This window comes from Lissotriton helveticus, chromosome 4_1 (assembly GCF_964261635.1).
Source record: "Lissotriton helveticus chromosome 4_1, aLisHel1.1, whole genome shotgun sequence".
Classification (NCBI taxonomy): Eukaryota; Metazoa; Chordata; class Amphibia; order Caudata; family Salamandridae; genus Lissotriton; species Lissotriton helveticus.
The window spans coordinates 830,610,868-830,624,893 of record NC_136063.1 but is presented as its reverse complement, the minus strand read 5'-3'; the positions used below and the strand labels follow the sequence as shown (position 1 = coordinate 830,624,893).

The 14,026-nt window shown below is 43.2% G+C and overlaps 1 protein-coding gene across 1 annotated transcript in view; it reads right to left on the bottom strand.

Moving 5' to 3' along the window:
• The window catches only part of LOC144828072 (adhesion G protein-coupled receptor E3-like), a 359,420-nt gene that overhangs the window by 29,551 nt on the left and 315,843 nt on the right, over window positions 1–14,026 (bottom strand). The window contains exons 11-14 of the mRNA XM_078686209.1: window positions 11,721–11,897; window positions 11,203–11,397; window positions 5,149–5,384; window positions 3,442–3,508 (exon numbers count right to left, since the gene is read on the bottom strand). Coding sequence (XP_078542335.1) covers window positions 3,442–3,508; window positions 5,149–5,384; window positions 11,203–11,397; window positions 11,721–11,897 — 675 coding nt within the window. The remainder of the gene's footprint in view (window positions 1–3,441; window positions 3,509–5,148; window positions 5,385–11,202; window positions 11,398–11,720; window positions 11,898–14,026) is intronic.

Sequence of the window (14,026 nt, the reverse complement as noted above, 5' to 3'; positions counted from 1 at the left end):
TGGTCTTACAATCTTTTTCAAATCAAATACGAATATGGTTAAATGATGAGTTATCGACACATCACTTAGTTTAGCTCAGACTGAAATATATATATATTCACTGAAAAAACCATAGCTTTCAGGCCTTATATAGTTAGGAAATAGCATTTAAAAATCCATTGAAATTGCTCCTATATAGGTAGTTGGACTAACTATATTTCGCACACCGCAATCCACTGCTGATGATGTCACATATTACATCATTCATGACATGGTCAGTGACATCACTGAGGACATCTCAAATGACATCACTGATGACATCACTGATGATATCATCCAGTGAATGTGGTTTGCTTCATTATTTAAATATGCATTATACATAAAGCAATTTGCATTGAAGAATGAGTGGATATATAAAAATACATTTTTGGATGGAGGATTTAGTAGCAGTGTAATTGACTGTTTACTTTACCAATTTATAGTGTCTCACTAAATATAGTGGATAGTGATTAAACTGTCTGAATATCTCTATCACTTTGTCAGTTGTTGTGTAAACTGGTTCTCCAGTTAGTTACTAGCTATGTGAAAGTCTATATTAGTTATTGATTAGTTAACTGAGTATTTATATGGGAGAGTGAATGTGTGTGTGGTTCGGTGGGGGGTGTGTGACTGCCCAAAGATGTGTGAATAGTTGATTCATTAGATATATGAAGTTAAAACTACATGTTCTAACAGTTGTTGGGTGAGTGAATATCTTTATGGGTATGGTGATGAGCAAATATATTTCTCAATGGTACATGTCCAACAAACTCGAAAAATAAAAGGCAGTGTATGTGTCAGTTGTTATAAATAAATAAGTATACATAAGACTCAATGATTGTGTGAGTGCCTGTATGGATGACTGTATACTTGTAATAGTGATTTTATAATTCACTAAGTATGACTTACTATCTAAACGAATAGATGAAGTGGTGTTTGTATAAGTGTGTAGCTAAGTAAATATGTAAGAATGATCCATTGTTTGCATAAGTGAGTAGGATGACTTCATATGTGAATAGGATGTGTGCTGGTGTGTAATGTCGCTATAGGTGTATAAGTATTTTTGATAGTGTTGTATTGTTAATTAACAGCATGTATCAGTGAATCTAGATGTAAGTGATTAAATGTGTGTATACATCTATGAATCACTGAGTGGGTTTTTAGATACTTATATTGCTGTGACAATGGATTCAAATATGATACTCTGTATTTTACAAAGAGTGCTGGAAGATTTTACTAGTGTATGAAAAGGTGTATGTGAATGTCACATGGATGATGTCATCAGTGATGTCATCAGTGATGTCATTTGAGATGTCATCAGTGATGTCACTGACCATGTCATAAATGATGTAATATGTGACCTCATCAGCAGTGGATTGCGGGTGCGCGAAATATAGTTAGTCCAACTATCTATATAGGAGCAATTTCAATGGTTTTTTAAATGCTAATTCCTAACTATATAAGGCCTGAAACCTATGGTTTTTTCAGTGAATTTCAAAGGTTTTTTATATGCTAATTCCTAACTATATAAGGCTTGAAACCTATGTTTTTTTCAGTGAATTTGCAAGGTTTTTTTTAATGCTAATTCCTAACTATATAAGGTCTGAATCCTATGGTTTTTTCAGTGAATTCGCAAGGTTTTTTAAATGCTAATTCTATTAGCGGATAACATTTAAATATGTTAATATCCTTGTGGGACCACCTGAGCAGCCCTCGCGGGCCAGGTTGTTTCTACCCTGTCCCCTTTTTGCATTCTACACGTTTGTTTTTCTGCTTCTTTTGTGCCTCGGTCTACCTAGCACAAGATGAATGCCAACACTTCCTGGTTAGAAGTGTTGACAGCCAATGAGCATGCTGCTTTCCTGTGAAAGGCATGCTGATTGGCTGCCACTCCAAACTAGGTAGTGTTGGCAGCCATCTTGTGCCTCGGTAGAACCAAGGCACAAGAAAGCAGTGAAACAAAGGTGCAAAACACGCAAAGGGGGCAAGGTAGAAGCACCCTGACCCCCTAGGCCTGCTCAGGGGGTCCCACAAGGACCCCCCAGGCCCAAAAATATATATTTTTTTGCTTTTCCCCGTGGTACGCGTACCTGTAAGCGTACATGGCATCGTACCCAGCGCGTACTCTGCGAAATGTTTAAAAAAAATATTCGTTTATTTGCCCTTCGGGGTCCTACTAGGCCCCCCTGAGAAAACCTAGGGGGTCAGGGGGTCTCTACCCTGCCCCCTTTTATAGTTTTCCCCTTTTGTTTTCCACCTCTTGTGTCTCGGTTCTACCGAGACACAAGATGGCGGACTCTCCGGACCGTTTGGAATGTTCACAGACACCCGAGAGCAAATCAGCTTTCCGCTCACGCACTTCCGTGGCGCGCCGGGTGCGCTCCCCGGTACGGGTACAGGTAAGCCCTCGAAGCGCGCATATAGATATATATGTGTTTTTGAAGTTCATTTTCATAAAAACCACTGGAGCAATTTTCACCAAATATAGAAAAGGCACTTCTGCGTACCTGTCCCTACAATTTTGCAAAGTTTGGCGTAATTCCATTCAGCGGTTCGGGCTGTAGCCTTGTCCTATGGAAATTAACATGGGAAAACACGTTTTGGGACCCCCCCTTTTTTCTCGGCCCCCGCATGACGAATCCCCCCGAAACTTCCAGGGAAGAAGCGGAGCAGAGCTGGCCTAAATTTTGGAAAATTACACGCAAATTCCTCAACCAGCGCCAAAGTTATTCCCAATAGAATGTTGCGGATTTCCTATGGTAGCTAGGTCCTAACTATATATACCTACTGGCTATCGCCAGTAGGTAATATATATATATATATATATATATATACACAGACACACACACACACACACACACACACACACAGAAACACACACATGTGTATGTGTTTTGAAATGTAGATAGTCTAAGGTAATTGAACAGATTGTGCACACTCAAAGGAGGAAGCTGTGCTCATGGGCAGCATACACAGCACAAGTTTGTGTAGGGGTACCTCCTCTGGGTTCCAAGTGGCATCACAGACATCTAGAGCTTTGTTCTCATTTGCCAAGTGTCACTTGAACCTCATTGGTGAACACCGCTGTTTAGTGACAGCTATATCTATAGTTCAAAATCTGTGGAAAGAATAATTGTTCATCTGTGCAAGCAAGCATCAGTATATCCCTGACTAAGATACTTATGTCTTTTATTGATGTAAGCATCCTTAATTCTGAAAAACATCCAAAATTTGATGGCTGAGATAAGATCAGTTATATAACTCCGTGGATAATTTATAGTGTAGTCCAGATACTCATTATCAGTATGGGTTTTACCTTTGTGCCATTAACATTTATAGAATGGATAAATCAGAAAACAAAAAAAGATTAATGGGGGAACATTAAGCAAATGAAGGAGACAAAAATCAGATATGTACACCTACCAATATAAAACCGCATACAGGACCAAGGAAACTCCATACATGCCCAGTAGCAGAGTTGAGCCAGCAGCTATGAAAATATGGAATGATTAGTTGTCAATTTTTGCCATTTTCCTTTATCAATTCAATTTGCAGCAACTGCACCTATACTTAATGCAAATTGCAAGCAGTAAGATGAAAGGTGACATCTCAAATAGCAAAGATTAATGTAGATCTTCTATGTACTGCACTTCCTAGTGTGTTTTCAGACTTGAGATACACAAAATAGTGTTAGAAATCCTGCCAGTTGCTGCTTTCCACGCTCACCTCTCCCTCTTCACAACTCACACCACCACTTTTCCCCAAACACAGTTCTCTTGACTTTGACTGGTCTTGTAGAGTGTCCCATCTAATCATTTGAGCAACAAGCAGATTGGTGTAGCAGAGGAACATGTGACTAGTTGTTGATGGAAACTTTTCTCTCATTAATAAGAAAAGGCCAGTAGGCCGCCTTGGGAGAACCTATGAAACACTGAATGTGACCCCTATGTTTCTTGAAATATATCCCCTTCAGTTAAGCATGATGGTTCACTTTTCAATATCTTCTTGAATTGACCAAGAGAGCTTTAGAATTATAGACTGACTCATGATATCTAACATTTACTGGGGAGAGATGCAGAACACAGGATGCACCTTTGATCACTCTAGGAAACACTATACCTTGGTGAATACCTTTTATTCCAAATAAGGCACCAGAGTTGGATCATGGGTACAGTAAGAGTCATCCAAATATTTGTCAAGATCTCATGGAGGTAAGCAGCAGGTTTCTAGTTTTAGGGTCGCATAAGACGGTGTGACAGAATGGTATGCGGTCTTTGTGATGGATCATTCCAGCCAATGGACATTTCGCCGTATGGACGGTACTAGCGATTGCAGGCAGGGTGGTAAAAGGGAGTGGGGACATGAGAGATAACCCCACTAAAATAAATCACAGCAGAGAAGAAATCTGTACCTAGAACGTGTCGGCATTTGCCCCATGGTGAAATATCCACAATTGAGAGCAAATGCAGATGGCTTCCTTGCATCTGTAATACATGTATACAGGTGTCCATGAGTGATCTGTCCCAATTGTAACTAGATAATTCAACCTGGGGAACCAACAACTTAAAAGGCCACGTAGTACAGCATGAAAGATTGAGCGAGTGAGTGAATGTGTATGCCTGCGACTCTTCTAAATGTCACACTATTGACCAAAGTAATTTTGAGTTCACTGAACATTAGCATCTTTAGACACACATACTCAAAAATATCCCAAGCGTGTGTGCGAGTCTAGCTTTTATTTCAAAAACAATTTTTACGAATAATAGGCCAAAGGCAATTAATGCACTATTGTTGCCTTCCTGGTGACTGAAGGTCTATGTCAACCTCTAATGCACAAGGGTACACAGAGCTCAGAAGATGTTGTGGGACAACTAAGATTCAAGGAGATTAAACAATCCTTCTATCTATATGGTCATCAATAATACAATAATACAGTAGTAGGAATACTGGACATTTGCTACAGACAGATGTTTGTCTTCTTGTATGTAAAAGCACTCAACAGTCTCGGTGTTATCATGGGCCTACTGAATGTAGTCATATATTCTATATCCACACATGTCAATATGATATTGAAAATTCGTATTATACAAAGAGATTCAGGGTGATTATAACAGACGCTCTTGTACATACTGTCTTGAAGTCCCATAGCTGTCAGGTTTGGATGCTGCAGAAATGATGACAATGAGCAGTGGGAATCCATAGCCGAAGAGGCACAGGTGCGGAGTTTTGATCTTGCGAGTGTTGAAGTAGTTTGCAACGTTGAGGTTCCTGACTGTGAGGAAGAGCATCAAAGCCTCCACAAACATCCATGAGAAAGAAGCCAAGAAGAAATACTGGAGGATCCCAGCGATGATGGCACACCCAATCTGGGGAGAGATAAAGAACACTTAGAGCCCACTCAACAAGTGCAAATTGTTTGGGATTCCTCATCTTGGTCAAGCCTGCAGATATCAAAACAGAAAATACTTTAAAAGGTTTGCTTAGAGACCATGGGTTTGATTCATAAATTAGTTGCTCTGAGTAAAAATGGCTTACATCTGTGATTTTATGAGCAAGAGAGTTTGGTAGATGCTGAGTATTGGCCAAACAATGCTGAAACCTTTGCTAAGTCAGTTCAGCAGCTAAAAAGAACACATTTACAACTGCCACAAGACAATTGGGAGAGAGCACCCAGGCATTCCAGAGGGCAGGGTCCCCCAGCATTTTGAAGGATTGCCAGAAGGCCAGTTATATACTGTTTTAGGTTCAGGTTAGGAGAGCGTAGTATCAGGCTGCCTAAGTAAAATGCAATAAACACATATGGACTTGTCTAGTTCTGAATATACACAAGCATGTATACTCAATTATGAAAGCACTCATAAAATTACTCCTAAATGCTTGCAATAATTGTTTTTCCAAAATCCTAATTTTCAAAATTACTGGTCTTCACCATGTTACCATCTTACAGTGTTTTCTCACATTTCGAACCTTGCACCGAAGCTCTTCTGTCCACTGTTTGCCCTCAGATAATTGAAACCTATTATTTTCACTCTGATTGTAGAGGAGTTGTATATGCCCTAGTTCTCTCACATTTAGAAGGTGGCTGTGCCCTATCAGTAGGCTCTCCTAAACCTGCCCTAACCCCTCTCAAATCCATTCTCCGCACTGCAGCTCCCCTTTCAATAGATACTAGGGGCCTATTTACGAGAATGGCAGGCAATCAAATGTAAGGTTTGCGTCGCTCATGCACCACGCAGCTTTGCTTGGTGCAAGAGCGACGCAAATTGGCTCATAAATGCGGCCTTAAGATTTTGAACACATCACTCCACTTCTGAGAGAACTTCACTTGCCCTCAAAATTTCCTGCATGAGATCTAAAGCACCACCCCTCAGTTTCCCAGCTACCTGAAAAACAAATTCTACAACTCAGCATGATATAAAGACAGTAGATTCAAAACTTGAGATATTCTAGAAATTCCAAGAAACGAAACTTCTAAAACCTTTGGCAGGTTTTCTTCTGGTAAGCATGAAGGATATACAAGCAGTTACTCAAAAGTTCAAACTCACCCCAAATTTGCTGAGACCCCCAGAACACCTAAATAACTATCTTTCCAGAATGCACTTTGCAATCTAAATTGGCTGCTCTTCATATCTTCAGAATATCTCACCCATCCCATGCTGTTGTTTTATTTATGATTCCTTTCTTTACTGCTTCATTCGGTCTGCAATATTTATTATCTTTAACAAATATAGTGAAAGTTAAATATGGAAACATGCAGGTTCACTTGACTCACTCAGGCATTTTTCAACTAGTGGAATATTCTAATGTGTTCTTATGGGCTAGCAAGAGCACCCCTGAATCTCGACTGCTGACAAAAATCTCTAGAAGGACCCCTACAGAAGTTTCTGAATTTCCAAAAAGTTACCAATCTACAACAAACATATAAGGACACCCATGGGAGTATTTCTGACTTTTCAAAGCTGGACTTCCTGAACTGACTCCATAAACAGTATCACTCCATTCAGATTAGATACCTCCATTTACACCAGACCTGGTCAAACATTTGCACGCACCCTCCAACTCATGTGATTTTTTCCCGGATATTATGCATCAACCTATTCCATTCATCTAAGTAGATCTCAGCAGGGGAAGATGTATCCCTCCATTTGATAGATAGATCTTGCTTCCCCACAGTTTAACCAATAGTAAATGAACGTACCCTGTAGTAATTCCCAAAAGCATTAAATTGGGGCCTAGCTTAATGTACCAAAAACGTTCCGTTGTGTAGTATCTAGCATTTGAAACTAGTGTCGCTATATACCATTGCATATGCATATTGTAAGGTACACAGACCCATTTCAGCCTAGCAGCATAGCATACCAAGGTTTTACATCTGGCATGTTTAGCCAACCCCTTCTTGAATAGCATAGGTGATGTAGGTATTAAAATTGAATCAGTCTATTTCTGAAACTTAGTACACTTTTCTAGGGGAAAAGGGAGGCCTCTGGGAACAGGAGGCCTCTCTCCAGGCATCAGCTTGCATTTTATCCACATCTATGACTCATCTGTCAACCTACCCAGTTCCTTCTTGGTAAAGAGAGAGAAGTTTCCATACAGTCAGCAATATGGCTCTGTGACTAAAATGTTGATAACATCTGTTGTGATATGCAGGAAAAAACATTGACTACTGCCTTCCCACCACAGACTGATTTATAGTAAATAAATATCACTATTGTCATGGGCATGAGCAACCAGAGCAGTACCTTTAGCTCCTCATACAGAAATCTTGAGTTTCATTTCTTTAAAGAGCTGCTCTGCCTACCAATATCAGTGATTGTCTGTCCTAACGTCTATTTTATACTGCTATGATTTTAAAATCTAAATGAAATTGGACTTCTAACATTCAATCTTCAAGCAATCAAACGTGTACTCTGACTTCTTTGACTTTATTTCTATTTTCCAGCGGCGGCCAGCACAGGTAAATGCGGTGGGTGGTGCGGGGTGAGGGAAAGTCGACAGACGACGGAATAGGTGTAATTAAATAAATATGTAACACCTATCCCATCGTCTGTCTGATTTCCCCCGCTGCGCCCCGCCCCGCCCACCACGCTTACCTGTGTCGCCCGCCACTACGTATTTCATTTGGCAAACTTTGGGCTTTCCTCGTATCTTTTCTGGTGGAAACATAAGTTATGAGTGTTTTCTGATCCTTAGTTTGAGTTTCCGTAGTTTTACTCTCCATAGCCCAAAGACAGGAGAACTGTAGATCTCTGATATGGCCACTGGAATCCTTTGAGAAGGGGTACTTTTTAGGTCTCGCTGATCCAGCGCGCATGTGCTGTCAGCGAGACATTTAGTAACTGTCTTTTGCAAGTGCTTCCAAAGCGGCGACCAGCTTACTCTCACGCGCACAAGCACGTGCGATCTCTTTCACTTTTGAGCGCGCCCGCTCACAACTCCAGTTCGCATGAGGCGCCTTATGCTGCCCCACCACTAGATGGTGCCACAGGCCATGTTTTCTCCTTATTAATACTTGGCAACTCTTGCCAAAAAGGGACGAAGCATTCGGTGGGCCCCGCATTGCTTTGCACCCAGACCTGCAATAACTTCTGACAGCCTGAGTCAGAGACACATTGTACAACCTCAAAACATGGCAATATGAGATCACAATTGTCAAATAGGCAAGTGTTTAAATTGGGAAAGAACAAAATAATTATTGCATCCACTGTTGGGCACATTTTTCCTTCAGCCATCCATATGTCGTATTAGGCTACGGTTTGGTATGCTAGTGGCGACAGAGGGTTGAACCCCATCTGGTGGGTGTATCGCCCATGCCGTGCCATCTCGTCACTCCTGAGGCCGACTCGCTGCTGCACCGCACATTGTTGCAGTCGAAGTGGCACCTTCAGGAAGCACGCAGCAGTTAGTGTCAATATCAAATATGGCGCACTTGACCGTGATGCTGTCTTACGGTGCCACAAATTGCCATGGAGACTGAAGCACCGGAGAACATGACGTATCGTGCAGCACCCACGTGCTCACATTGTCAAGGATACTACATCGATCCTCTTTTGCTGAGGCTCCAATATTTACAAGGTACTCTACGCTTACAAATTGTACAGGGAGAGCATTGTAGAAGTCTATATGTGAAACTGCAGTTAACTACCCTGAGGCAAAGAATTCAGGTGAGGAGGAGCTCTAAAGAACCATGTACAGCTGACACCATTTCCAAAAAGCTGTCTCTCTAATAGGTTGCATGGCTCTCATTGCCAAGAACACTGCTACCACCATACACCCGCACACAACGCAACAGATCACAGAGAGCTTGCTAGGCCCAGATATTAGTTCTGTCCGACCCCTTACTCCTGCTCTCCGCTACCCCTCTCTCCACACTTCTGAATCCTACAGCTTCATCTACCCCTAGATAGGTGCTTCTCCTTATTGACACCACAACATTGCGCCTCAGCATAATACACAAGAAACTGAGCTTCTCTCCGCCTCTACCATCTCCATATTAGCAGCGGAAGAGGAACTATCTTCGTGTTCGCAGTGCAGAGTTCCTCACACTCCAACCGGCTAGCTTTTCTGGCCCATGCTGAACCCATGTAAAATCCAGCAACTATCATTAACAAGCATTGGCATAGCCAATAGGTCTCGCCTTTGGGACCTTATAAGTGTTTAGCCATGAAACAGTTAATGTTGTTGCACCAAGGATTTTGTGCTGCATAACTGAATACTTATAAGGTCCCAAAAGCGAGACTTATTGGCTACGCCAATGCTTGTATATCTGTGCTGCATAGCTTGAATGGACAGTTCTTACACGGTAGATAACGGATTCAGCATCACCCAGCCCCCTTTCTTTACCATACCCAGTCTGCAGTAGCCCATTTACTCTAACCCCTGCTTCCTATTCTTTTTACAATTCATTGGGCCTTTGGAGTCAGTATTCCATTGATGGAGCCAATGTGGGCTCTGTTTTCAGAATACTTACGGTCACCTATCTGTAAAGGAAGCAGGCAGGCTGAGGGTTGGCAGATCAGGCACTTAAGTCCCATTTGTTGAGACGTACCTTGCCAGCCAAACTTTAAATCAGGTCATATGTTCTTGAAAATGAGAAATTTGGTGTATGGCGGACGAAACCTTGAGTTGAGGGCCTCATTTATGAGGCCCCTCACGGCACTAGAACGTCACTTTTTTGACATTCTGGTGGTGCAATGTGCCTCAGCCTATTTACAAGGCCACGTAAAGCCACTTTAGGTGGCTTTTCATGGCCTTGTAAATTACAGCCCCTTTCACGAAGAACACTGTGAGACAGAGGCGTTCCATGGGTGTTGCTATGGGTGTTCCCACGCAACACCCATGGAATCAGACACATTCCCAGCTTTACGAGAAATCATAAACCTGGAAATGAATCAGAATCTAACGCCACCCCAGGGGTGGCGCAACGAGGAGAAATGTTTTCATTTCTCCTCGTTGATTCCTTTTTTATGTGTGCTGCATTTAGCAGCCCACATAGGAGGGGAAAATCGCCTGAATTGATTCATTTTGTGCAGAAAGGTGTCCCTTCCTACAAAGAATCAATCAGCCCCTCAACTCAGGCACCAATGCACCATACTTTTGTATATTGATTCTATAACATCTAACACTGGAATGAAATGTGAATGTTAAGAGAATTTTCATATACAGTTAGTACAAATCGAGAGGATAATGTGACCTCTTTACAGTTTTAGTAATAGGTAGTTGGACGTTTTAGTGCCTATTCACAAAGATATGTAACAGTCCCTAAAAGAGTACTCAAGTAGTAATACTTCCTGCACTCAGTGCTTTTGCAAAATGGCCCGACAGTGCGAGATGGATTCAACTGGGAACCGGAAGTCTCACTTGTGTCCTTGCAAAGGCAGGAATTCTGTTTGGGGAGCCGGGCTGGAATGGCTTTAGTGGGCTCTGGGCGTTTCCCCGGTGGGCCGCTAGAGTGTGGGCCAGCTATGGACCCCTGGGGGTCCGTTTCTGTTACCGGGCCTGGTTTTATCCCCCCTGTAACAAAAGCAGTTGCAGTGTTTTCCTTTTCCACGTACACCCCCTCCCCACCCCCCAGCCAGTCCGACTCAATTGCTGGGGCTGCTTTGCGTTCCTAGTCTGGCCCTGTTGGGGAGCGTACTTTAAGATAGCTTTGTAAATTCTAGAAAATTCAGTGAAATTCCTTACCCTATTGCTTGTCTTGTCCAGTCCAGTGAGCAGCAGAAGCTCTGCCAGGAAGAGGCAGATACAGAGCTGCAAATGCATGGGAGTGCTGGTGTTGCGGCTGGAACTGCAGAAGAGGAAGGTGAGGATAGCGAGGCTGAGGCACAGCAGAGAGAATGTGAGCCCAACATAGGTAAGGACCAGCAAAGGAAAATTATCCTGTACAAAAACATCAAAAACACACATTATTATGTTCTGATTTATGCTATTGTGAGACATATGTAATGGATCCTTCTGTTGAGGCAAACCAAAATGTGGCACTACCTTTCAATGACCACCAGGTGCTACATCAACTCAAAAAATGTATTCAATTTATTAGTCTCTTTGGCTAGGGAATTAGTAGCTCCCCATATAAGGTACATCATTCAATTACCCATGTCAAATGCATATACACTCATAGGTTCCTTACCAGTGCATAAAATACACAACAAGACCCTCCCCTCCCTCTGAATCTCTCTAGTATGGATCATTGCTCTGGTCACCTGGTCATGGACGTCCTTAAAAGCCATGATTACGGCAAAGATTGATAGATGGGTGCAGCTGCATGCTGTGTGAGTCCGGTTAGAGTTACTTAGTGTACAGCCTTGGCGGGACCAGCTCCCTGCTCCCTCTGTGGAATCCCAGAAAACGCAGATCACTTCTTGCCTGTTATCCTTGTCCTATTAAAGACCAGAAAAATGGGATTTAAAATGTGTTAAAGCAATTGAATATGCAATCAGTCATTCTAGGGTTGATGTGGAGATTGATATTACACGTCAGTGTCTTAACAGTATTTCCTTCTCCGTTGTTATTGTCATTATACAGAACAATACAATAAAATTTATAAAGCACAGAGTTGCCTCCGGGGATTATATGTAATTTCAAGGCTACAGTGGAATCAGTCAACAAATGTATCTGACGTGGCGGAGCCCTTCTTGGTTAGAGCTTTCAGGTTTGCCCCACTGAAGAACTTCAACTTTAAGAAAACTTTCTAAAGCTGAAACTAGAATTTTGGAACCAATCTACTGTATCACAGTGACTAAGGCTTTAATTTTGAGTTCTGCTGATGGGTTACTCCATAATAAATGTGACAGACATAATGCCCACCTTAATACAAGTGCGTAACATCCTATGGCACTTGGTATAACTCAAACGGTATAGCCATCACAATTGTGACGGAGTAACCCGTCCGTCAAACTCTACAGCAGGCCCTAAGGCTGGAATTTTGATTTCTAACTTTTTAACGCCTTAACTGCGGCGGCAATTCCGCCGCGGTGCGGGCGTTCTAAAAGGTGGGTGGGGCTGCGACGGCTGTTGACCGTTCGCAGCACCAGGGAGGTAGTGCTCCCGCGCGCAACGGGTTAATGGATTGTATTGTGTGTTTACAACTGCATTTGAGCCTTACATCATTTAATGTACAATTTTGTGACATTTTGCTCATTACATAACCAGTGGCGGCCGCCACTAACAAAGGGTGGTGAGCGGGTGGGAGTAGCACGGGGGTGACGCGGGGGAGAACGAGAGTGGGGGGGTGTGGGTCGGGTTAGTAATAAAAAAACGTAAGTTCAAGTTCTGGCATTTGTATAGCGCACTACTCACCCAGAGGGTCTCAAGGCGCTTGGGGAAGGGGTTCATTATTTGTCGAATAGCCAGGTTTTAAGTTCTTTTCTGAAGGAGATGTGGTTCTGAGTAAGGCGGAGGTGAGTGGGGAGTGAGTTCCAGGTCTTGGCAGCCAGGAAGGAGAAGGATCTACCACCCATGGTGGATTTTCGGAAGCGCTGTACTGCGGCGAGGGCTTGATTGGACGATCTTAGTTGGCGGGTAGGTTTGTAGAAGGACAGTCGAGTGTTGAGGCATTCGGGTCCTAGATTGTAGAGGGACTTGTGTGCGTGGGTGAGAAGGCGGAAAGTAATTCTTTTGTTGACGGGAAGCCAGTGGAGGTCTTTTAGATGTCCAGTGATGTGATCTTGGCGAGGGATGTCTAACATGAGTCTCGCTGACGCGTTTTGGATGCGTTGGAGTTTTTTCTGTAGTTTTGCTGTGATTCCGGCGTATAGTGTGTTACCATAATCCAGTCGACTCGTGACCAGTGCGTGGGTGACAGTCTTTCTTGTCTCGAGGGGGATCCAGCGGAAGATCTTTTTGAGAATGCGAAGTAAGTTGAAGCAGTAGGACGAGACTGCGTTGACTTGTCTGGACATCGAGAGAGAGGAGTCTAGGATGAAGCCAAGGTTACGTGCATGGTCTGTGGGTGTGGGTGCTGTGCCCAGAGCGGAAGGCCACCAAGAGTCGTCCCAGGCTGAGGGGGAAGATCCTAGGATGAGCACCTCCGTTTTATCTGAGTTGAGTTTTAGGCGGCTATCTTTCATCCATACGGCTACTTCTTTCATGCCTTCGTGAAGATTGGTTTTGGCGGTGTTGGGGTCTTTGGTGAGGGAAATGATTAACTGGGTGTCGTCGGCGTAAGAGATGATGCTGAGGTTGTGTTGACGCGCGATGGAGGCGAGAGGACTCATGTAGACGTTGAAGAGGGTGGGACTGAGTGAGGATCCTTGGGGTACGCCACAGATGACTTCGGTGGCCTCTGAGTAGAATGGGGGAAGTCGGACTCTTCGAGTTCTCCCAGCGAGGAATGAGATGATCCAGTCACGGTAGGCAGCTGGTACCCGACGCTACCAGCTGCCTACCGTGTCATATCGCTCCTGCAGGTCTCTTCCTGGGTCCCAGCAGCCCCGGGGGCCGGACTCAAAGCCAATCCCCGTGCTGCAGACCAGGGAGTCTGTGGGGGTTTCTCCAGCCTGGTAGCTGA